The 25,789-nt window shown below is 43.9% G+C and overlaps 1 protein-coding gene across 1 annotated transcript in view; it reads right to left on the bottom strand.

Moving 5' to 3' along the window:
- ARFGEF3 (ARFGEF family member 3) overlaps positions 1–25,738 on the bottom strand; it is a 191,545-nt gene extending 165,807 nt beyond the window's left edge. Inside the window, exons 1-2 of the mRNA XM_006151079.2 lie at positions 25,638–25,738; positions 16,340–16,391 (exon numbers count right to left, since the gene is read on the bottom strand). Coding sequence (XP_006151141.1) covers positions 16,340–16,391; positions 25,638–25,722 — 137 coding nt within the window. The 5' untranslated portion in view covers positions 25,723–25,738. The remainder of the gene's footprint in view (positions 1–16,339; positions 16,392–25,637) is intronic.
- Positions 25,739–25,789: the final 51 nt, after the last annotated feature.

Genomic DNA, 25,789 nt, shown 5'->3' with positions numbered 1-25,789 from the left:
AGAAAATCATGGAAGGCCCAGAGAACTGACAAATACAATTACCTCCTAGACTAAGGAAATACTATAAGACTTCTTGATAAGAAAAAAAAATCCTGCTTAGGTAGGTGGGTGGCATCACTATTGGAAACGTGGTGTCCACCCCCAGCCTTCTGACTCCATCAACAGTCGCTCTCACCATAGACTGCATCAGAGAAGCAAGCCCAAAGGAATGTCTTAAGTCTGTAAGTAAAAATCGAAGAGGAACACACTGGGACTGGATTTGATTCCAGTTTCCTTATTTCAGATACCAGAATTTATTTTAAAATGGGTAAGTGTGGGCCAGTAGGTGTCATGGGTTCAAGTCTTGGACCTGGTGACTTGAAAGTCATGCTGGGAACATGCATGTGCATGCCCAGGATCCTGAGGAAATAAATGGTGGAGGAGAAGGGATTGCCACATGACCATCCCTCCAGGGGAGAAATTCAGCACTGGTGGTGGGAGGGAGCCTTAATCATGCTGCTTAACTGCCAGAACACTGCCAGTCTATTTAGCAGGGTGCTTTCATCGTACTTTGAAATTCAGCACTGGTGGTGGGAGGGAGCTTTAATCATGCTGTTTAACTGCCAAAACACTGCCAGTCTATTTAGCAGGGTGCTTTCCCTAGCGATCTGGTGTACATCCTGCAAAGTACTTTTACTTGATACGTTGTGTAATCTTCGTAAGAACCCAGTAAGGAGTATATTGTTTGGGGAGATATTAAACAGCAAAATTTTGAAATTCAGCACTGGTGGTGGGAGGGAGCTTTAATCATGCTGTTTAACTGCCAAAACACTGCCAGTCTATTTAGCAGGGTGCTTTCCCTAGCGATCTGGTGTACATCCTGCAAAGTACTTTTACTTGATACGTTGTGTAATCTTCGTAAGAACCCAGTAAGGAGTATATTGTTTGGGGAGATATTAAACAGCAAAATTTCCAGAGCTATGGAGATGGGAGAAGTATAATAAAAGTGATTATTTTTCATAAAATATATATCATTTATGTTAATACATAACAAGCTTGCTTTTCTTCCTCTTTCTTTCTTTCTTTCTTTCTTTCTTTCTTTCTTTCTTCCTTTCTTCCTTTCTTCCTTTCTTCCTTCCTTCCTTCCTTTCTTCCTTTCTTCCTTTCTTCCTTCCTTCCTTCCTTCCTTCCTTCCTTCCTTCCTTCCTTCCTTACTTTCTAAATGCTGGAGGGTGCATGTACTTGCCAGAGACTGGGGAGGCCAGGGAATGGGAAAAGAGAGAAAGTGCCCCCCAATGGGGCAAAGTCACACTACATTCGTTTTTCCTCCACTTATCCATCCTGTCAGGACTGTGGGCATGGACGCACATCCATCCAGCATGTTTTCCACGCCACCAGGGTCAGGATGTGCACTGTGGTTGGCCATGTGGGAGGCAACTCCCTTAACTTCTGCACTACAACACCAGCCTGCTATTCTCTCTAATACGTGCATAATTTGCAAAAAGTTTCTATTTTAATTTCTAATGTGGTAAGTAGATTAAAGACCCCCCCCCAAATAAAAAGCTATTTGGGTCCCTCCCTACTTTTTATAGGTGTAAAGATTCTTGAGACCATAAAGTTTGAGAAGTGCTGTCTTAATCCAGACCAGGCATGTGGAGAGCCCTGAGAGTGAGCCACATGGGTGGAAGCTGCTCTCCTGCCTGAACGTGGAAGAAAGACACAGGATGAAGGGCTCAAATAGTAGGCTCTCCTCCATGCAGGCACACAGGGCCCTCACAGAGCAGACCAAGTCTGCCTCTGTGGCTTGTGCTAGGCTCCCCTAGACCCCTCACACTGGGGAAACAGAGGCACCTTGCCACCTTTCCATTTCCGTTTTCATTTATAGATGCTGACAGGCAAAATGGTCTCAATAGTCATACCCACCCGAGACTTTCACGTATGAGGGGTCTTCAAAGAAAATATATGTTATGAAAAGACTATGCATAGATTTCAGAACTTTTTGTGCCCAAATAAATACACACTCTCATTTCATTTTTCTGCAAACTCTTTGAAGTCCTCTTCAAATACAATGACCTGTTCACCTCCCCTGTAGTGTCAGGCTCTGCGTGGGGACACAGTTTGTGTCCTGCTTCTCTCTGTGTTGCCAGCATGCAGTGTTGCTTGTTCGGCTTGGTCTCCAAGCTGGGGACATCCATCCTTACATGCCCACTGCCTCTTCCGCCAGAACTATGCCCCTGTGCTGCTTTCTCACTGCAGATCACTCTCCAGACTCCTCTAATAGAGACGTCAACGTTGAAAATGGAGAACCGCAAGGCAATCATTTTGAATACTGGCTGAGGCATCCTCCGATCTGGATGCTGGAACTCATACACCTTAAGCTAACAATTGTTTTCTTTCTTAACCCAATATCCTGTGGACTTTAAATGACATCTGTATTTTTACTATCTCTGAAACATACGAATCCTTCCCTCCCCGTTTTTAGCAAATGTCACGGTACTGGCTTTGTCTTCCAGGTCCAGCTTTATTCCAAATTAAGGATCAAATCTGGGAAGGCAAATCTAGCAGCCCTCACGGCTGCCCAATCCTGAGAGGCCTCTGTATCCAGTCTCCTCCCTCCCTGTCAACCACATACACGAGACAGCTTCCTGGCTTCTTCCCTAACAACAGCCCTGAAATAAGCATACAAACCCCTTTTTGTTTTAGAAGGATTTTCTCCCAGCTGGTAAATACAGGAAAACAAAATGGGATTTAGAAAACAGAGCAAACAAAGGGCAAGTTTGGGGGAGGGGGGGCATTTTATAAAACACCACAGGTAATCGGACCTCATTCAATTGAAAATTGGCTTAGATCTGCTCCCACCAAAATACAAACTCTTCTAGATGCATTTCTTTACATTAGGCCTAACACTGAGCCCTACTAACTCTCTTGGTAATGCTGTACCCGAACCTTCCTTAAGAAACCATACGAATTGCTACCTAGCCTCTGCTCTCTATCAAGTCCACAGAAACTCAGAGAGAGCTAGCTATTTACTTATGTGACTGTTCAGGCTTCCCCAGTGGGTCCTCACATAAACTTCAGACTGGAGTCCCTTAAGGTTTTCTTCTGCCTTCCAGAGAGGAAAAGTTTGTTCATGTCACTTCTTGGCAAAGACACATACACATATTAATCTTGAAAACTGGTAATATTCATGACTTGTCCTCAGTCTGAACATGGGACACTCCTTTATATATACGTATATATGTGTATATATGTATATGTATGCACATACATGTATGTGTATGAGTGTGTGTATGTGTGTGTGTGTGTATATATATATATATATATACACACACATAGTTCTTTTATTTATTTTTTCCATGAGTGAGAGCAAGAGAGAGCACCCCCAATGGGGTCTCAGCGCCATAATCAGCCCTAGCTTCAGGCAGCCCTGGGTCACAGGCGCGGCTGTGCCTGGAGTATTCAGGCAGGTCTCAGATGTGAACCCAAACCTTCTCACATGGGCCAGTCTCACAGATCACCGTGTTTTACCACCGCATCACCATCTATCCCCCAAGATGCCTTTAAAAGCTCTGGCTCCTTAGAAATTGCATTTAAAGTGGTTTCAGCTCAAGGTGCTCTAACTCATATTTCTACATTAGTAAATTGCTCCCGTAAGTGAGCAGTGGGGATACGGAGCACATTCTCCAAGCCTTCTCAGCCACGGTGCTTCATCAAATAATTCATGGCATGAAATGTAATTTTATGGCTCTCAGCTCTTCCTATAAATTGTAAATAAGAAAAAACAAATGTCTGTGTTAAATCGAATAATGGGAGAGGTAATAATACCCTGTAGTAGGCTCGGGAGGTGATCCTGGGAATCTGGCATGTTCGTTTGGGTGGCTTACACACTTCTTTACGTAATGGCTTCTGTAAGTGATCACTGCATCATGTAAAACGGGCTTTTAGGTAGGTCAGGGCTATTAACAAGGAAAGGCTTTATAATTGAGAGCTAATTGTGGGTCTTCCTTATCAAAGGGAAAGGAACACAGAAACCATTAGAATTGGCTTACCAGCAGGCAGATAACACACAGAAGCAGCTAGTTTGTGAGTTAGGAAGTGGGAAAGTATTATCACTTATATCATGTTAAAAGGTGGCAGGAACCCTCTCTTCTGGAGCAGCAGGGAAAGGAAAATGAGAATAGATCTTCAGGGCATCTTGATTTCTTTCTTTCTTTCTTTTTTTTTTTTTTTGAGAGATTTTCACTATAGGGCATGTGCACTCAACAGACAAACAGAGAGAGACATAGAGACAGAAAGCGAGAAATCATCCCCGAGGGGATGGTCACGCCGCAATCCCTTCTTCTCCATTCTCCTCTCGGGATCTTGGGCACGCATGCACACGTGCCCAGTCTGAGTTTTAAGCCACCGGGTCCGGGACGTGAACCGCGGTCGACTACATGGAAGTCCAGCAACATAGCCATTATGCTAACTGCTGGTTCTCAGGGCATCTTGCTTTCTAAAGCAGATTTCAGCAGCTCCCCCTCTCCACCCCACAGACACTGCTAAGGCTACTCCACATGCCACATTCTCCTTGCAGATGGTTTTTGCGGCAAACATTGAAATGCCATTCTGTTCCCCGGTTTAGGGCCAGCCTGATAGCAGGAAGCCAGAACAGTCCAGAGCTAATCCAAAACATTCCTGAACAGTCCAGATCCCATCCAGAACAGGCCCTTGCTCACTTCAAAGGTTCCCACTGCATCCTGCCAGGCCAACATGATCCTCCCTATGCATCCCCACACACTTTACCTTTCAGGGCTCGCTGAGATAAAGAATTCTCTAAAACTGGAAATGAGCCAGGCTTAGATTAACCAAAGTATCTTCAAGCTCCTACTCTGTAGTGCAGAACCAGAAAACTCAACAGAGTTTGGCTCACAGAGCCAAAATTCATCTATATTTGCATGACTATGCAAAGAGAAGTCAACTATAGTAAAGGAAGAAGGCAGCAAGAGACTTCATTTGAGATGGGTTTCAGTCCAGGAGAACAGAGATGTTTGCAGTTCACCGGGAATAATAGGAAAGCTTAGGAGAAGCACCTGTCCTGCAGTTAAGCAAATAGCCTCTGTTCTGTGAGCACAAGTTGAAGACCTGAAATGGGAATTCCACATCAGCGTCTTTGCTTCCTTCTCTTGACAGTGGGCAGTCGCAACAGGGGCCCAACCCTTCTCCATAACATAGCACAGAGGAGTCTGCCAAGAACAGCTAGTGAGGTATTTGCTGTCCTCACTTTAAATCACACTTAAGTCTTTCCCAGTTGATGTGGAATTTTTTTCCTTCACTCAAAATCAGAAAAGTCTCCCATCTTGCAGAAGTTGTTCCAGAATTAAAGCCCTAAAATAGATAGATGTAGCATAAATGCAATTAAAATAAAACCATACAAAGAATGAGAAGCTGTTATGAATGGTTCTCTTCAAGCATTAATACTGATGAATGTACCTCACCTCATGTGAAAGATCAGTAAGCCCCCCAAGTCAAGACCAGGAACATGTCATATCTAGGCTCAAAGAAGTTTCAGGACCAGGCAGGCACAGTGTAGCAGAGAGCTGGTAGAGGCTCAGGAAGGAGGGAGACAGAAGGGTGGGGAACACATAAAAGGACACACAGGAGGGGGGCTGTTAGACAAATGGGATGTTCAACTGGCAAGAGCAAGCAATTAGGCTGAGGTTGGCTCTGAAGATTCACTGAGCAGGTAAGCAAAGTGGCAGCTGGACTACGGCTGGAGTGATGGCTGGGCTTGTTCCCAAAGGGCCACAGAGTCATGCCAACAAGAGGTTCACTGCCAATAGCTGCCTTTTAGCAAGATAGCTCGAGGATTCCCTTGACAGTTGCATCTCATCTGGACCAGTCATGCTGCAAGTAACCTGAGCTAAGAGAGATGGAAGGCACTGGATTGGGACAGGAAGGGCCAGCAGGTCTTTCAGTTTTTAGAACAGAAATATCCCAAGTGAAATACACATTGGGGGTGGAAGTAGGGCAGGCTGGATGCCTCTTCTGAGTGCGTCAAGGACTTTGTATGGGGTCCTGATGCGGGCTAAGCCTTGGTACACTTGGCATTCTTTGGCATGGAATATTGGTCAGAGTTCTGATAAATACCCTCACCCACCCTCAGCCCTCATATAATACTCAGGGCTTTGGCTGAGTAGAGGGCAAGGGATTTAATCCTATACTAGCTGAGGTCAACATATTCGTTGTTGAGTTTCTGGGTCTACTTTTTGGGATCTACCCTCCCAGTCAGTGAGATGTTAGAAGTTCTATTGCCAAAATTGAGATTCCAGTCTGGCACAGATTCTCCAAATACTGTTTTCCAAGAATCTAAGAAAGGAGAGCACAGGTTTCCTGGGACACATGATGCAAAGTGTGGAGAGGCAGTTTTACCCCACAGTGTATAGAGCACTGAGCTGGGGGATGCGAAGATGAGTAATATACATCAGTGAGCTCCATGAGGATAGGATCTGAAAACAGAACGCGTAGGCCACTGCCGGTGTGGCTAATGAGCTCCATAACAGAATTACACGCAGAGAACAGCGAGATCACCAAGGGGAGACACGTGACTTCTCCCTGGTAGGGCAAGGATGCACTTCAGTACACAGCACAGTCCTGAAGGGTAAGCAGGATGAGAACATGAGAAAGGCTGCATGTATGAGACACGCAGTGGGCAATCCTGGTGGAGAGAATCCCTCAGATCATGTCCTCCTGATATTTAGTGCCCCATGTATGGGAGGGAGGGCTGGATGACCATACACCTTCAGACTTCCTGCTTTGTTCTGGCATTGGCGTGTGGAAGGAAGAGCACCCATAGCAAGGAGTTGTATTTCAACCTGTGAGACAGACCTAGTGCTGGGGCCGAGAATCTTTTGGTAAAACCCTTGTCTGGTGGCAGGGCAAGGGAGGGTTACTATTCATGGCCCTGGATGTGAGAGAGAGCTTGTCTCCCAGATGGCACATGCCATGTGCCACTGAGGTTCCACTCAAAGTAAGACAGAAACCAAGGTCTTTAGTAAAACAAAACAAAACAAAACCCCCACAGTCTGCAGAATCACAAGGAGGTAGATCAAAGCTGGGAATGTGGAAGGCCTTGGTAACTGTGAGATATTCCTGACAAAATGGTAGTACTGAACTAGGATGAAGTGAGCCTCATCTCACTGGCTTTGGGTACAAAATTGAAGGGAACATTTAAGAACAAGGAATTTGGGAATTAGGATAAATTATATTTGAAGGCCATATCAAAATTAATGCAAAAAGGACAATAGTGAACAAAATGCTTTGTTTTTAAAAATTTTTTTTTTTTAGATTTTTGCCATGGGGAGTATGGCTTACCAAAGAGAGACAGAACAAGAGAAAAAGATGACATGAGAAATCACCCCCTAGGGGGATGACCACACCACAATCCCTTTTCTTTTCCATTCTTTTCTCTTCTCACTGAATTTGGGACATAGACGCACACGTGCCTAGTGTGATTTACAAGTCATGGGCTCTAGGACTCAAACTGTGGTCAGCCATGTGGTATAGCACCTCAACCACTATGCCACCTGCTGGCCCCAAATATGGAGTTTTAAATTAAAGTAGGATCCAGTTTGCACTCACAGAACTTGGCCTCACATACCTCATTCTGGTCCCAGCCCTGGGAGGGAACCTCTTTTGGAAATCTGACCAGGGAGATGGAGTTGGCATATAAGAGAGCTTCCCAGCCTAGTCCTGACTCTGATACTGGTAAAGGGCTAAGATCTCCGGGACTTGACATGGGGTAAAAAGCACTCTCTCTGCAGACTGATATAGAGCTATGTTAAGAAACTCAGACCCACAGCTACCTTAGTTGGGTATAGCAAATCCATTGGAGAGGACAGAGGGCTGAGCATTCCAGCCCATATGCCCACAGAGGGACTAAGCACTCCCAGCCCAGGTTCAGAGGCAGAACATTGCAGGGAAGGTTATAGTTTGAGAAGGTGCCAGCAGATCAAGAATGATCTGGAAGAAGCAGTGATTTGGGGCAACAATGGTACTGAGAAGTCTACAGTAGAGGCATAATCCTTTCTTTTTAAGTAATAGGATTGCAGAAAGTATGAGCTCTTCAAATTTTCATAGGAAAACAGGATTGGACAGATGGAAGTATTGCCATAGCCAAGCCATCACAAGGACTGTGGGACATTTAGCAAAAAGCTAAATGTTGTAGAAATTGTGGTACCCCAAGGTGGCCCTTAGCTGGTGCTCCCCGCCAGGTAAGGCTGGTGAAGCCCCCAAACACAGCTGCAAACACTGAAAATTCACCACAAAACTGAGTTTTCCTGAAAACTCCATAAAATTATCAAGTCATTTTGGTCCTATCATTTAATTCCAAAAAGCAGAGAGGTATAAGGGCTGAGAGGATAATGTAGAGGGCTGTCAGGGAATAGAAATATTTAATGTCACTAACTACTGCTATGGTCTGCATGTTGGTGTGCCCCCGAATTGTAGATGTTGAAATTCTGATCCCTCAAGTGATGTCATTAGAACGTGGGACCTTTGGGAAGGTGCTTAGGTTAGAAAGACAGAATCTCATGACTGGGATTACTGTACTTAAAAAAAAGAGGCCCAAGGGGCCAGCAAGTGGCATGGTGGTTAAAGGTACTGGACTCCCACATGACCGACCACAGTTCAAGTCCCAGACTTGGCAGCTTATTTTCTCACTTTCCCTCTCCCTTTCTGTCTCTCTTTGATGATTGCACATGCCCTATAGCAAATTTTAAAATAATTAAATAATTTAACTGGAAAAAAAAATAATAAAGACAAGCCCAAAGGATTTGTGTGCCCTTCTGCATGAAGATACTGTACAAAGTCCACAGTCTGCAACCCAAAAGAGGTAAGAGGGTCCTCACCAGAACCTGACCATGCTGGTACGCTAATCTCACAAAACTGAGGAGTTTCTGTTTAAAAGCCACTCATGGGGGCCAGCAGGTGGCAAGTGGTTACATCACTGGACGCCCACATGGCCGACTGTGGTTTGAGTCCTGGACCTGGTGGCTTAAAACTCACGAGGCAGGGTGCATGTGCATGCATGCCTAAGATCTGGAAAGAGAATGGAAGGGAAGGAATTGCAGCATGCCCATCCCCTCAGAGGGTGATTTCTTTTTTTTTTTTTTTAATTTATTATCATCATAATCTTGTTTATATAGCATTGAATCACATATAACTTTACAGTGTATTACATTGCTTTTTCAAAAGGGAATGCCATGCATGTCAGTCAATACAGAGACATTAATCTCCCCACTTCATCATTCAGTATCTTTTCATTGTTTTCCCCGATCATTATTATTACTATTCCAATTATTTTTTTAACCTGTCAATCATTATTTCTCATTTTGCTTATAAAAAGACTTTACCCATCATGGGGATGTTTCTCACTTCCACTGTCTCTGTCTCTCTTTCTTTCTGGTGAATGCGCGCACCTATGGCAAAAATCTCAAGAAAAAAAAAAAAAAGGGCCACTCAGTCTATGGCACTTTGTTATGGGTGACCAACGAGACAAAGGTAGCTACTAACAGGCTTTTGTAAATCAACAAGCACAAATTGTATCTGTTTATCATGTACAAGATGTTGTTTTGAAAATATATATACATTGTGGAATGGCTAAATCAAGCCAGTTAACATATGCATTGCCTTGCCTAGTAGTTGTTTTCGGTCAGTGGCTTTAATGTCTTTATTTATCACTTGATTGGCAGTCACTAGGGACAACAGGTGGTATGGTAGTTAAGGTGCTAAATTCCCACGTGGCTTATCTCAGTTCAAGTCCCAGACGTGACAGCTTGAAAATTACGCTGGGCATGTGTGCATGCTGCATGCCCAAAGCCCCAAGGGGAAAATGGAGGAGAAGGTATTACAGTGTAGCCATCCTCTCGGGGGATGATTTCTCCTTCTCCGTCTCTCTGTCTCTCTCTGGTGAGTGCATGTGTCCTATTGCAAAACAAACAGAACAACAAAAAAAGCAAAAATCCACCTTAAATAAAAAAAAACTAACCATGATGCCATCGGTGACAATGGGTAGCAACTTGACTTGGTCAGAGATACCTATCAAGACTGTCACTTCGGAAACATCTGAGTTGACTTTTGCTTGTACAACAAGGAGGACTTGGAGATAGCGACCCTAGCTTTAAGACACAGCTTAAGCTACCAGTGGCCTCTTGAGTACAGGACTACTGCAGTAGCCTCTCAATGCACAGGTTTTATAAAACCCTGCAAAGACAAAGGTAAGACCTTAGAGCTTAAGAGGAGGAAAAAGAGGAGAAAAGAGTGAGAATATGAACTCCCCAGGGAGGAAGGCTAGAGCTCTTTAAACTCACCTTAAAATAAAAAGCAAAGCTTCAGGCAGAAGGTGGGAAAATTTTGCATGACTTATCTACTAAAAACTCAGCACATATTCCACAGAACAGGTTCCCTGGTCCTTCTCCATCCCTGATATCAAATCTCACTGGCCACTCTGCAGAAATTCTCATCCCTGTTGCAAAAGCTGCTCATTCCATCAATAATGAGAGGAGGCATTTGCTCGATGCAAGAGCCCTGAGCACAAATAAGCAAGGTCTCCTGACCACTCCTTAATTCCACCTAACATGTTTTATCCTGGGTTTCTTTTCTAGGATGCCGTAGGCATGACTGATCCAGCCACACCAGAAACTTAAATCATTCATGTGACATTTGGACTTACACAAGAAATGCTTAGAGCAATCAATGGCAAAAGGGAAAAAGGAAAGGTAATACAACATAGGTCTCTCATGGGGCCAGTGTTCTTCCAGTCTGGGCTACCATGCTTAATGTATACAATTGATCACGACAATATTAGCCATGTTAATATATCAGAACAGTAATGTATTAAACATAAAAGTAATCAATCAATGGCAAAAGAAACAGAGCAGGAAAAACAGCCCACAGAAAGTATTTGAAATTTTCAATAATTCCTTATAGCCCTTTCTAAAACAAAGTAACAAAACAAAACCCTGCAAATAATCACTTCCAAGTAATTATGTGACAGAAATAGAAACTAAATGCGAATACAAAACCAAAAGGATGAAAGAGATAATTTATGAACTTGGTTTCTTTTCCATACATTAAACATAACTGGAGGAAGACAATGAACATACCCAAATTCTCTCTGATAGGAGGTCAAATATTACATTTGGTTCAAAAGATGCTCTATAGAAAGATGCTACGTTAGACAGAATGACTAGACCCAGCAAGTGCTCTCTGGATTTAAAGTGTTTGGAAGATGGAGCAAAACATTCAAGGGGGGCTGATTCACAGCCGAGAGGGAAAAGCCCATAACTGTACATTTCCTCATATTACTGCCTGAATAGTAACGTGAGATAGTAAATCAGATGACTGTGCATTCAACGGCTCTTTTTGCACTAATTATGGCTTCTTCCACTATGCTAGAAGAGGCTTTGGGAGACTCCCCACTATGGAATCAGTCACACCAAACCCTCCTCATACGTAGAAAAGTCTGCGTTAAATTTACACTTGCTGCCACGTAACAGTGTTTTCCTGTTTGGTGTGTATTCATTCTCCTCCCTCAGAATAAAAACCCTTTGAGTCCAAGGCTCACATCTGCTATGTCTCATTCATACGGTTCAGCTCTCTGTGCAGAGATGCTTGATAGAGCTCATTGTGCACCTGAAAGACAATAACGCACATTCTTTCGCATACAAGGATGACGTCACCAGCTCTTTATTGTTAGGATAAACACTCCGGATTCTATTTCTCATAATAGTGAAGTTATGTAAATACACTTGCATATACAAGGGGGACTTCAAAAAGTTTATAGAAAATTGCATTTTTTCAAATCCCACTTGTCTACACACTTTTTGAATTGTTCCAGTATATTCATGGTTAACTGGCTCTGGGACAAAACTTAAGATAATTTTAAAAAGTGAAGCCAAATGGCTAAAAGGAAGACCAAACATAAGTCCTTAGGTCTATTAAACTTATTTTCTCAGGATCAGCAGGTGGTGTGGTGGTTGAGGTGCTGGACTTGAACCCACAGTTCAAGTCCTGGACCTGGCAGCTTAAAACTCAGGCTGGGTGTGTGCACGTGCATGCCCAAAACCTTGAGAGGAGACTGGAAAAAAAGGGATTGTGGTGTGGCCAACCCTCCTGGGGGGTGATATCTCACTTTCTGTCTCTCTGTCTCTGTCTCTCTGGCGAGCACATGTGCCCTATAGCAAAAATCTCTCTAAAACAAAACAAAACAATATTCTCTCCAATGTATCTGGATACACAGACACACAGACACCAAGAGCTGAAAAATACCAGTTACCTTTTGATGAGCATTCCCAACCAGTGCATCCGGAACCTCACCTGCTCTCATCAAGTTGCCGTTCATTAAGGGCAGACCTTTTGTCACAAACCCAGACCACAGAAGCCTCATGATCAGATTAAACAGCACTTTGGAATGGGAAACAATCTTCCGAGCAGCAGCCATAAAACTTCTTTGCTTGTATAGTTATTAAGAATATTTTTAAATTCTGCTTTTTTTTTTTACATCTTTTAAGTTAGCATTTAAATGTTTCATCATAATTTTCATGAATTGCAACGGCTGTAATTCTGACATGTTGTAATTAAAATTTTTAATTGAAACATATCAGTCTTTAAATGTCTTTATGAAATTTAAATACCACAGCAATTTGAAAACCACCTTCATGCAAAAAAAATACACAACTCTTTTTTAACAGTAAGAAATGCTGTATTGTTCTCTTTTCTCATTGAACTCATACTCCCATTCCTCTTCTACCACAGAATTTTCTCTCAATATATTTAATGCTTGAAAGGCTTTTATTAATCTACCTATTATACTTCTCTGTAACAAAGCATGTATAAAGTGATTAAGAAAATTTCCCATGACCTGAAGACTTAAAAGAATTCAATCTCTTCTAGTTTGAGCTGTCATTATAAGCACACAAACGACCCAAAGAACACTAATGATTATCAGAATGTTACTATACTTAACATTTGTTGGAAATGCCTTTCTAAGCAAATAGATGGAGCCTCTTTATTATTTTTTTATCCAAATTAGTTCACATACCTATGGATCAATATTACTATTGCCTTAATAAGGCAGGGCTTAGCATTAATTCTATATCTTTCCTTTTTCACTTTTGCAACTGTACACAGTAAGAAACCTCATTTATATATGTTTATATAAACAAATTGAAGGAAACAGCATCAAAAATTCTTCTTGTCTATCAGCTCAAAATTAGATTACATCCTTCTTTGATTTTGCTGAAAGCCAAGAAGTTAAAAATACCAAACTTACAAAAGATGTGTTTCTGGTCCTTGGACTAATTCCCTTTACCAACGTGGATGCTAATATTTTCCCAGTCCTTTGTTGGGTAGAGATTTTTGTACCCCAGTAAAATACAGCATGGTAACATTCAGGATGACAGCTGTGCCTTCCCTTTGTCTGGCAGGAGAAGAGTGGCCGTAGAAGATGAGATGAAAAAGGAGATGTTAAAATTAATTTATAGGGGATTTCGTTGTTGTTTTGGCTATTTTTAAATTGAGACAGGATCTCACTTTGTCACAATCCTCCTGCCTCACCCTCCCAAGTATTTAGGACCACAGGGATGCACCATGATGTCTAGGCATTACAAACTCAACCGGAAATCAAACTTGGACCTCCATGTGGCCTCAGCCTTCCATGTAGCGGTAATAACCAGCTACCACAGTTAGGCCAAAAAATTAGTTTTGAAACAAATCAATATTTTTTTTAGACAGATTTTTTTCTATAGGGTGTGTGCACTTGTCAGAGAGACAGAAAGTGAGAAATCACCCCCCACCCCCACAGGGGGCATGGCCATGCTGCAATCCCTTCTCCTTCGTTCTTCTCTTGGGATTTTAGGGACACACGCACACGTGCCTGGCATGAGTTTCAAGTTACCAGGTCCAAGACTCAAACTGCGGATGGTCATGTGGGAGTCCAGTGACATAACCACTCTCCATATGCTGGTCCTGAAATAAATCAATTTTAAGAAAAAGTATTTACAGGGCCTGCTCCAGAGCCTACAATTAAGGGGTCCAGATCCTACATGGGTGACCACTATTTGAATCTTGGCCCCTGTACTTTGAAAAACAAGCCAGGAATGTGTGTACATGTCCCCAGATTCCAGCAGGATAGAGAAATGGAGGAGAATATTCAATATGAATGCACCCCATGGGGGGTACATCACTTCTCACTCCTCTCTCTTTGGCTAGCAGTTGTGTCCTCCGCAAATTAAAAAAAAAAAAAAAAAAGAAAAGAAAAGAAAAGGAAAAGAAAGGTACTTACAGAAGTTGGGGAACCAGAAAATTTTAAACTACCCATGCCTTCATAGCCCTTAGAAAGTCTTCACATTCTCCTGTGGGATGGAAATCCTAGTACCTATCCAGTAGCCAAATACAGTTCTTACAGCATCTGTCCACTTACAAGTGTTGCACACACTAACATATACTCAGTTCAATTACGTGATATACCTTAGAATACATGGCTTCTAGCAGATACCATAGGGGAAGAAATGAATTTTAAAAACCCCAAACACAGAGACATCATTCTTCTTCCATCTACTTAAAAGGAGAAAAACTACTGAATAAATCAGTGTCCCGACAATACAGAAACCATACACGACATAAGACTAAAAGTTTGATATTTTTAAAATCTCACAGAGAAACCTGGAAATAGTCCAAATCTGGTTTTTTGTTTGTTTGCTTTTTTTTTTTTTTTTTGAGAGGTTTTTGCTATAGGATACGTGCGCTCGCCAAAAAGACAGAGACAGACAGACAGAGAGAAAGTGAGAAATCACCCCCTGGGGGGATGGCCATGCTGCAATCCCTTCTCCTCCATTCTCCTCTCAGAATCTTGGGCATGCGCACACATGCGCCCACTGTGAGTTTAAGCCATCGGATCTGGGACTTGAACTGCGTAGATTACATGGGAGTCTAGCAACACAGCTGTTATGCCAACTGCTGGTCCCAATAGTCCAAATCTTTAATAAAAGGAAAACTACTAAATAAATTATGCTACAGCCATATAATGAAAGTATCTGCAATACATTAATCTGAAGAACATATACTGGCAATAGAAAATGTTCTACATATGGCGTTGGTTTAAAAAAAAAAAGAAAAGAAAAAAAGAAAAGCAAGTAGAGGGGCCAGCAGGTAGCATGGAGGTTAAGGCACTAGACTCTCACATGGTCCACCATGGTTCAAGTCCTAGACCTGACGCCTTGAAAATCACACCAGACACATGTGCCTCCATGCTCAAAGTCCCTAGAGGAGAGTAGAAGAGAAGGGATTGCAGTATGACTATCACCCCTGAGGGGTGACTTCTCACTTTCCTTCTCACCATCTGTCTTTCTCTCTCTCTCTCTCTGGCAAGCACATGCACCCTATAGGAAAAACCTTAGGGGGGAAAAAGAACAGAAAATAGTTCTGAATAAAATTTCCTATGAATTTGTAAGAATATGTGTGCAGAAAAAAAAGACTGCTAAGAAAACTGAGTAAGCTGTTTTCAATGGTTATTCTTAAGTGGTGGGGTGGTAATCTTTTTATTCTTTTGTTCTTTCCAAACTTTCAACAAAGGGCACGTATTTCTCTCACAATGAGAGTTTAAAAAGAGGTGCTGGAAGAGGTGAAGAAGGTGGAAAAATAGGTTTGGTTCTCAGGGCTCTCGCATGTGCCAATAGAGTTTGCCCCCAGACAGATACCTGCCAGTGAGGGTTGCCAGAGAGCTGAAATCACTCCACCTGTGTAGGGCTGCAGCCTCTGCAAAGGACTATCCATTTTCTACTGCACGGTTAAGATACTGTGCACTGTCCACTCTCTCAAGTGAGTTTAATTTTTTAAAGTTTATTTCTTCTGAGCGAGACAGACACTCTGGTACTCTAACAGGGTCTTCATGCCATGATGCAGCTTCAGCCTCAGCCAGCCAGGGTCGTAGTACAGGGAGACCTTGGGACGTGAACTGGGACCTTCCCATATGACTTCAGCATCCGCGAGCACTGCATTGCTTTGGCACCACCACAGTTGGCGCTCATGTAAGTTTTGGTCATGTCTCTCCTTGACCAAGTTGATCCTTTTAGGACTGACTTTTGGGGCGGGTTCCTTTGGATCTGATTTTGCTCATACCACAGACAGGTGGAACTAATGCAGTCAGGCTCCCATCATGCTAACCTCATGCATGATCCCAGCTCATGGATGCAAACAAAAATAAAAATAAAAATAAAGCCATCGGTTCACAAGGAGAAGGCTGCACATCAACCAGGTTATCAGGGCCTATGGGAAAACACTGTGGCCAAAGTAAACTGTGTAAATAGTTTGCATCTCTTACCTCAGCAAGTGTGGAGGGATCTTGACGATAGTATCCAGACCACCCAAAGTTTCTGTAAGAGGAAAATTTATAAGTAAAAAATAAGTTTTTAGAGACTAGGAATATACATTACACATGAATCTCACTTGCAGTTTCCCCTCCACCCCATCCCCGTTAATTTCTATAAATATAAATTAGTCAGTCTCAATGATCTGCACACAAGTTCACCATATTTTAAAATCTTTATGCTTTGCTAGCCTCAGAGACTTCCCCGGACTTTGGCTCAATCTCAAATTCCTAACCTGGTGGCCAGCAGGTGGTGTGGTGGTTAGGGTGCTGGATTCCTACATGGCCAACCACAGTTCGAGTCCCAGACCCAGTGGCTTGAGAATCACACCAGTTGTGTAAATCTCAAAAGGAGAATGGAGGAGAAGGGATTGTGGCATGGCCATCTCTATGGGGCATGATTTCTCATTTTCTTTCTTACTATTCTGTCTCTCTCCAGTGGCAAAAACCTGACCAAAAATAATAATAATAATAATAATTCTCACCTGAACAAGACTGTCAATCAAATCAATTAGGATGTTGGAAAAGTCATGAAGCCATTTTTGCATAGAAAAACATAGAAAAATATACGTCATGACTTTTCCAACAAACCAATAGTTACAACTGGCTGAGATACCATGTTCTTGCAATAAAAATAGGGAAGTGAAAACAGTTTCCTTGAAAACACTGTTTAGACATCCTTAAATAACTAATACTTGTGAAAGACTTCCAAGTTCCCAAAGCACTTTACACAATGTCTTATTCTCACACACATTTGTGACAACTTTCTTTTAATTACACTACAGTTAGGGACACTGATTGGGAAGCTCACCTCTGAATGTCATTAATCCAGCCTGGATGGTCATTATCTTACTACTGTTCACAGGTTACTCACGCTTCTCTTGCCTACAACTGCGGAGAGAATAAAATGCAAACTATCGTCTTCCCTCAAAACTGTCCTCCAGGCACTCCTCACCGGATGACCTAGTTCCATTTCTATGACTAGGTCATAAAGCACAATGGTCAATAAGGAGGAGCTTAAAGGCAACGTCTTAAGGTGTGTCATGGCCTCACGGTAAGTATTTTTCAGTAGCTATCATGCAGTACCGCATTAGAATAATGGAACTCTATCCATACAAAATGCGTACATTAGATAAGCACCAGAAAGTGACAAGACACAGTCTAACACAATAATAGAATCCAGTGTAATCATTTTTATTTATTCTGAATACTGCTCTGGGTGCACAAGAAAGTACAAATTTATAAATGAAAGATGTAGTCTTGCATGATTGTAAACGTTTTGTGCAGTGAATACCAACTGATTATGGGGACAGACTGAGCAAGAGTATTCTTGAGACTCAAATGAACTGAGAAAAGGTGATTCTCTGCGCTATAGAACTGGTTGTAAGCCCAAGGGGTCATTAAACAGGTAGATCATCAGGTGAGGAGGGGCTATATTTCAATCATTCCAACTTGTCTGGATTTTTTCAGCTGAAATATCATTGGTGGACTACTCTTTGCGCTTTTTAGGGTCAACAAGCCCTGCCAATTGGAATGACTTTTGTTTGGGAAGGAGAAAAATCTCTTCCTACCTTGCTAAGAGCTCAAAAGGAACAATAGACACCAGCCACATCCCTGAGACTAAGAACAGGTCATGGTGAGACGGGATCTAGACCTGTCTATGGTCAATGGAGCAAAACAGTAGATTTAAGGAAGATTAGTTAATCAGCAAAACAGAGAGATGAGCTCACCATGGTCAGAGTTGCTACAGCTACTAGCCAAGGGAGGAGGCAGAGGGACTGATATCAGTACTTAAGACGACACAGGATGACAAGAAAATGAAAGCCTGAGGTGCAGGTGCAGAGAGCAGCTCAAAGGCCACCCAGGTCAGCCAAGGCCAGCAGTTAGCACAGCAGGGCCAGAGGATGATGCTCCCTAAGGAGAGAACATCACCGAATAACCAAATCAGAGGGGTTTCCTACCAGACAGAGGGGTTTATTATACACATCTCACCATCTCAGGCTGTCTAACAGTGCCCAGCTCTACAAGTGCTAAGAGCAAGCAAGAAGGAAGGGAGAAGTAAAAGGACAGACACGCAGCACCTACAGTGAGCCTGTGCCTCTGTAAATGCCCTAAGACCAGCAAGCAGAGACACGGTCCCTACACATGTGAAGGTAAGGGCAGAACCCAAGGCAAAGGGCTGCCAAAGGGCATGGAGTAAAAGGCCTGCAACTTTGTTGGGACTCCATGATAGAACAGCACTTCAGGTGGCCCCACAGAAACACCCACAGAGAAAGCAGAGAACCAGGTTCCATTTCTGGCTACTCATCAGTTGGGATGCTGAGGGATAGGGCAAGTCACTTATCCTGTCTACGATTCAATGCCCTCATCTCCAGAATAAGGACAATATCACATGCCTCCTGGGCCTCTTGTGAGGAGCTAATGACATAACGGTTATAAAGAGCCTGACAGAGACCTTAAATGTCAGTGCCAGTTTCCATTTCCTGTCCTGGTTCCACTGTGGTGAGGACAGAGGTCAGACATGGCCTGTGAATTCATGGAGTGTGCATTACAGTCTCAAACTAGGATAAATGCCATCAGAGAAAATCCTTGGATGAGGCAAAGATGGGACAGGAGATCCTCCTATGGGAAGCAGGATTTCTGGAAGTGTGATGAGACTGAGAAATGATTGTGTAAATTAGGTAAGGTGGAGACAGTTCCAAGTAGAGAAAATAATAAGTTCAAATTACACTGAGAATCCCAGTCACCCTCACCTGTTCCATATTGCCACTCTGGCCCAAGCCATCATGTCTCTCACCTAGATGACTTCAATGGCCTCCTTTCTGGACTCCCTGTTCCTGGACTTGCCTCTGCAGTTCTAGTCTCTTCTCAACACAATAGCTGAGGGGTTCTGTCATGACCCAAGACAGAGCACTTCTTTCTTCCATTCCAAACTCTCTGATAAGGGAGTTTGGTCATAACGGCATCTAGACCTATTATGGTCAATGGAGCAAACAGGAGATTTAAGGAAGGTTAGTTAATCAGCAAAAGAGAGAGATGGGCTCACCAGGGTCAGGGGTGCTACAGCTACAAGCCAAGGGAGGAGGCAGAGGGACTGAGATCAGTACTTAAGACGACACCTGCAACTCAAGCCTTCATTTTCTTGTCATCCTGGGTCGTCTTAAATACTGATCTCAGTCCCTCAGCCTCCTCCCTTGGCTTGTAGGTATAGCACCCCTGACCCTGGTGAGCCCATCTCTCTGTTTTGCTGATTAACCAATCTTCTTTAAATCTATTCTTTTGCTCCATTGATCATAACAGATCACTTCAAGTAAGAGCCAGCTCCATAGAGAACTCAACAAGGACCTTCATAATCTGGCCTCTTACCTCCTGTCTCTCCTCTCACTCAAATGGCCTCAGCTAGTTAATATCTTTACTCTTTCTTGAAGTCATAAGATATTTTCCCACCTAAGAGCCTCCCTTTAGTAAGACTTTCCCTGAACACCCTATATAAATGCTTGTAACATGGAATGTCACAGTTAGATTGGGAATTCCAAGCTATCTGTTTAGAAGAATAGTTTTAAAAGGCTAGAGTAGTGATGGAAGGAGCTGTTAAGAGGCTGTTGCAGGGGCCAGCAGATGGTTTAATGGTTATGTCGCTGGACTCCCACATAGCTGACTGAGGTCCGAGTCTTGGACCTAGTTGCTTAAAACTCACGCTGGGCACATGTGTGTGCATGCCCAAAATCCCAAGAGGAGAGGGAATTGCAGTGAGTCCATCCTCCCTGTAGGTAATTTCTCACTTTCTATCTCTCTGGCAAGCACATGTACCCTACAGCAAAAATCTATTAAAAAAAAAAAAAAAGGCTATTGCAGAAATCCAGATGAGAAGAAAGGTAGCTTAGACTACAGAGCTGCTGGCAACAGAGAGAGGGAGAAGTAGATACTTTGAGATATACTTAGGAGAGAAAAATGAACAGGATTTGGGTGACAGACCAGGGATGACCACGAATTACAGAAATATATCAAGGATGACCATAGGTTTAAGGTTTAGGCAACTGACTATAAGGTTTAAGGTTTAGGCAATGGTATCAAGTGATCATTCAGAAATTCCAGAGGCAAATGAAATTTGAAGGTGAAGTTAGGATGGGGACGAGCCCAAGGTTGCTTGGAGCTTTGATGAGTGCCTCTGAGCTATTCAAGCAGAGCTGTTGAATAGGTAGCTCCACTGGGGATTTGGGTACCAGAACCCAGAGGTGGATTAGTAATATAAATGTGAACTGGAGCCAGTATGTACATGTTCACATTCAGTAGGGCTGAGAGTAAGAGAGAACAACTTAGTGCTAACCTTTGAGAAACTCAAATGCTTAAGGCTGGGCAAAGTATCTTGTAGCGGGCAAAGTATCTTGTAGCTGTCAAAGACGACAGATCTGCTTAAGAGCCAAGATGAAATCAGTAGGGTGTGGTTATGGATGCCAAGGTACAGTGGGTGCCCAGCTGCGCTCAGTGTCACTGAGAGGCCCTGTAAGATGGAAGTGAGAACTTTCAGCTAGATTTAGTGCTGTGTACATTACTATTCTTTGATGAGAATTGATCGTATGATACAGTGAAAGGCAGCTCAGAGTTAGATGAAGAGTGAGTAGAAAGTGACGACATGGACACAACTCCTACAGACACTTTTTAAGAATTCTGGCTGAGGGAAGAACCAGCAGATGGTGTAATGGTTACATTGCTCGACTCCCACATAGTCAACTGCGGTTGAAGTCCTGGATCCAGCGGCTTAAAACTCATGTTGGGTGCGTGTGTGTGTGTACCCAAAATCCTGAGAAGAGATGGGATTGAGGCATGACCATCCCCCCAGGGGGTGATTTTTCCCTTTCTGTCTCTCTATATTTCTCTGTCTCTCCAGTGAGTGCATGTGCCCTTAGCAAAACTCTCTCTAATAAAGACGACTAAAAAACAGTCACAAACCTGTGGCTGGAATAAAACTGGGTGGCAGAGGGAAGGATGGGGGTTGGATAGATATCTTTGTCCTACTTGGCATTCCTCCCTCTCTTTTTCCCCCTCTCCTCCATTTTTTCAAATCCATTCTATTTAAGTTCCCTGATGCCTATAAAATATTGAGAGTTCCTAGAGCAAGAGCATGGTCCCTTGCCGTGCTACTGCTCTGCCATTCTATTTCATCTGCCACGTCCCAGGCCACAGCCTCCAGGACTGCTGGTTCCTGAAGGATGACATCATTCTCTCACATTATCTCCAGGGTGACCATCCCCCATTTTATTCATTCTTTTTTTTAAATTTTATTTATTTATTTTTTAAGGATTTTGCCATAGGGTGCATGCACATCCAGGAGAGATGGAGAGGGAAAGTGAAAAATGACTCTCCAGAGGGATGGCCACACCACAGTTCCTTCTGTTCCATTCTCCTCTTGGGATTCTGGGCACGCAGACACATGCACCCAGTGTGATCTTCAAGCTGCAAGGTCTGGGACTGAACTCTGGTTGACCACTGGGAATCCAGCACCTTGATCAACATGCTACCTGCTGGCCCCTATGCAATTCTTTTCTACTCCCCACTCAGGATCACTTCTTCACAGACAGAAAGACATTCAGAAAGTACCCAAAGAGAGAGGATACATACATATTCCTTGCTAATTATTCTGCAGCCCTTAAGAATGCTGATTTTCTGAGAAGTGTTAGGATAAAAGAAGAAAATGCTAAAGTTAAAAATGTACTTAAAATGATAAAGTATAAGAAAGTGCTAAAATTGTGAAACGAGTGATGATATGCCATCTGCAGCATGACCCTTTGCAAAAGGGACAGCCTCCCAAATGTCAACAGTGTTGTTGCTTGGTGATGCGATTGTAAATATTTTAAATTTTTCAACATTTTAAAATGAGCAGGGCCAGCTCCATGGCACAGTGGTAGTATACTACTTAAGGGAAGCCAGACTCCACATGGCAGCCATGGTACAAATCTCTGGCCAGGTCTGCCTGAAGATGCCAAGCATGCACATGAATGTCCACGATCCAACAGGCTAGAGGACTGGAGGAAAGGGATGGTAGCATGACCAGGCCCTATGGAGGATTCTTCTCTCTCTCTCATAAATACACACTGCATGAATAAAGAAAGAAAAAATTCAGAACATAAAATGACTATACGTGACACTCATAAGCAGAAAAAATAGAAATCCCATTTGAAGTCCAAATAAGTCATTAAAAGGTTGAACCATTAGCTTGTTAGGAAAGTCATGATGTACTTTTCTGTTTTTCTATGCAAAACTGAGTCCCGACTTTCTCAACAACCCAATATGTATTGACTATCTGCTTCTTATATTGAGGTGCAGAAGCCACTAACGAAGCTCAAACAACAGTCACTGTGCTCAAGTTCATGGCCACACTGCTGACATTGGCTGGTTGCAGTTGCTTGGCCAGCATCCATTCCTTGTCTTCTGAAAGAGCACCTAAATTGTGCTTTAGGAAATCATCTTTTCTGGACTCTGGATTTCAGTGGAATTTGTGACTTAGGCCTAGGGCAGTTAGCCCATTCCATTGTCTGGGTACAAGACTGACTCAGGGATACTCACACGACCCGTTGAGAGAACAAGTAAAACCAAGAGTTGGGAAGGAGTCACTGGAAGAGCCCTACTCCTTGAGATGGTCTAAGTGGAATATGGTCTCTATTTATCTCAGGAGGAGATAGCTCATCTCTCCCATGATGGTCTAAGTAGGAGATGACCTCTCTTTCCTGAGACACTCTGTGTGTGTGCTCTACTCCTTTCTTGTGAGATGATCTAAGTGTGGTGATTCATGAGCCCATAACTGTGGAGACCTGTGAAGCGCATGGGTCAGCCCACCAAGAACAGGACAAGCTCCTTGAAATGGTGCATAACCCATAGTTATGCTAAGAAATATTTTAGTTAATGGAGCAAATCAATTCTGTTTCATTAAAGTCAGCTTACACTTTTTAAAAAATATTTGTACTCAAAATTTATTTTCCAGTTATCCTGTGAGAGAATAGCTGGGCACACAACTAATGAGAACCTAAAGTAGCAGGTGCTCTAAGAGACTCATGAGGGCAGAGCTCTGACCCCAGCAGAACAACTGACTCTACCGAGGAGCTCGGTAAGTGCCCTGGGCCTTGGGGATTCTGACAGGAATTCCTGGCAGGACTAGCACGTGCAGAGTTATGCTGTGTGCAGAGCTTCGAGAGGACTATGGCTAACAGCCATGGGCGGGTTGAGCACTTGGTGGGGAAGTGATCAGAAAGGAGGCTGGGGCCATCTTCTGAAGAGCATTCTAAGGAATGTATACTTTATAAAGAACTAAGGAGGAACAAGTATTTTACAGTCGCAGCGTTCATGGGCTGAACTGGAAAAGACCACAGGGGACCACATCTCCATGGCTTCGGTTTTGCCGCATTCTCGCTCCAACATGACCATCCCACGGACTTACAGGGAGCATCTTATTCTGGTTCATATCCCACTGATGAGGGCAGGAGTGGTATTAATAAACGTTTGCAAAACAAATAAGCAAGAGAAAGGAGGAGCCCACAGCTTGCCCATTCTCCTCCCTAATGGCTGGCCCCACCTTTATGCCCCTCTTGACTTGTTTCCCTGGTTTGTTTGTTCCAATCTACATAATGCGTGTCCTGCATATTTAACTATTTCATGCATTTATGGCTCCTCTTGCTAATTAGGGGGAAATTATTGGAAAGGAACATGTCTCCTTCCTGGGGCTGGATTCCAGGCTTGACTGGGATAATTTCCCTGCTTCAGTTTTCAGCTGTGCTAGTGGCTTCAAGGATCTAAATTCAGAAACGCTGTAATTTACCTTTACAAGACATTGTCTAGCAAAATTGAAATGTACTAGGTAAAATAGCTTCCGCTCCTTTTCCCTGTATCTAACTCCTTTTCCCTGTTTATCTAAATCTGCATAACATACAGCAAAAGAATAATGCATACCTGGGCTGGCCTGCCTAGTCCACTGCTTTGTTATGTTACCAGCCATCTGTGACCCCTCATTAGAGACATTGGAATGGGCCCTGAATCATGCAGCTGAATGACAATAGCAATGCAAAAGGACTACTGTGGCTTTAAGAGCCTCGCAGCTCTCCAGCAAGCAGGTTCATTTTTCTCTAACAGGAAACTAAAATAGTCAAGTTCTGGGTCTAGCTACAACATGAACTTCTCAGATCATCTTAGACAATTTTGCGACGATGTGCACAGGTAATCGAAAAACGATGTCATGATGGAACACACACCTAAACCTGCGAATTAAGACCTTGTAAATATTAACAGCCACCTAACACCCAGTCAGAATTCCAGTTAGTGGAGAGCCCGGGAGCGGCTGCGTCTCCTTCCAGGCAGTATGACAGCCCAGTGCCCTGCCGAGCACGGATATTTGGTTGCAAGGGAAAGGGATCAGTTTTATTTTTTAACCGAATGGTAACAGGAATCGCATGCAGGCTTGGGCTGGGCAAGGCGCAGAACCCACACAGCTGCTCTGGTTTCTTCCTGGCCTCTGCCTCCTCTGAGCATCACTGTCACCCAAAGCGTGTCCCTGGTCTCTCTGCATTCTCATCCTGATGATTCTGATGGCTGGAATTCTTGTCTAATCGAAAGCGCTCTCCGCCCTCCCCACCCGCTGCTGCTGAGTTCTGCGACCAGACCGGAGTCTGCAAATGTGCGACCTGGAACTTCCTTCAACGCTAACACCCCTCACCCATCCGAAAGCCCACCTGTCCGGAGGGCAGACCACCCCCGAACTGCACAAGTCTCGCAGTCCCGCCCGTGCGGTCTTTTCCATGTGCAAGAACCGTGAAAGCTACGACTGGGCAAGCTGGCCTCCATCAGGAAAATCAAATTTAACAAGCCGTTCCTTCCTGGTTCCACTCGGCAGTCTTTAGAGCTTGAGGTTGGCGGTTTAAGTTCCCCTTTCCCCGCGGGCGCTCCGGAATCGGGGCCCTGGGCTCGCCCCGGCGAGGGGTCCTGACCAACTCGGCGACGGTGGTCATGGACACGGTGTGGGGACCGGGAGGAGGGGGCCGCCCGCTGGGGAGCACGGCGGCTCTCGCCGAAGGTTTGGAAGCAGATAAAGAGATCAGAGCGGAGGCAGCTGGATGCCCCCGCCCGAGCCAAGGTTCCCCTGCCTCCATCAATTCCCGGAGGACACTGGCAACCGCGCGACCGGCGCCCACAGCCGCAGCCGCGGCTGGGCGAGAGGGTGCCCGCAGCCCTGCAGGTGCCCGGCGCCCCCGCCCGCCCGGCGGCTTACCCTGGGCCCAGGTGCAGCTCTCCTTGATGGCTTTGTACTTGCTGCCCGACGCTTCCTTCTGCAGCCTCCTCAGGATCTCTTCCATCTTGACCTTCCAGCGGCTGGGCGGCCGACAGCACAGGGGCGCGCGGAGCCGGGCGGGGACGCCGCCG

Source organism: Tupaia chinensis, unplaced genomic scaffold (assembly GCF_000334495.1).
Source record: "Tupaia chinensis unplaced genomic scaffold, TupChi_1.0 Scaffold000313_1, whole genome shotgun sequence".
NCBI classification, from domain to species: domain Eukaryota; kingdom Metazoa; phylum Chordata; class Mammalia; order Scandentia; family Tupaiidae; genus Tupaia; species Tupaia belangeri.
The sequence above is the reverse complement of the archived record's forward strand: the minus strand, read 5'-3'. Positions and strand labels throughout refer to the sequence as shown.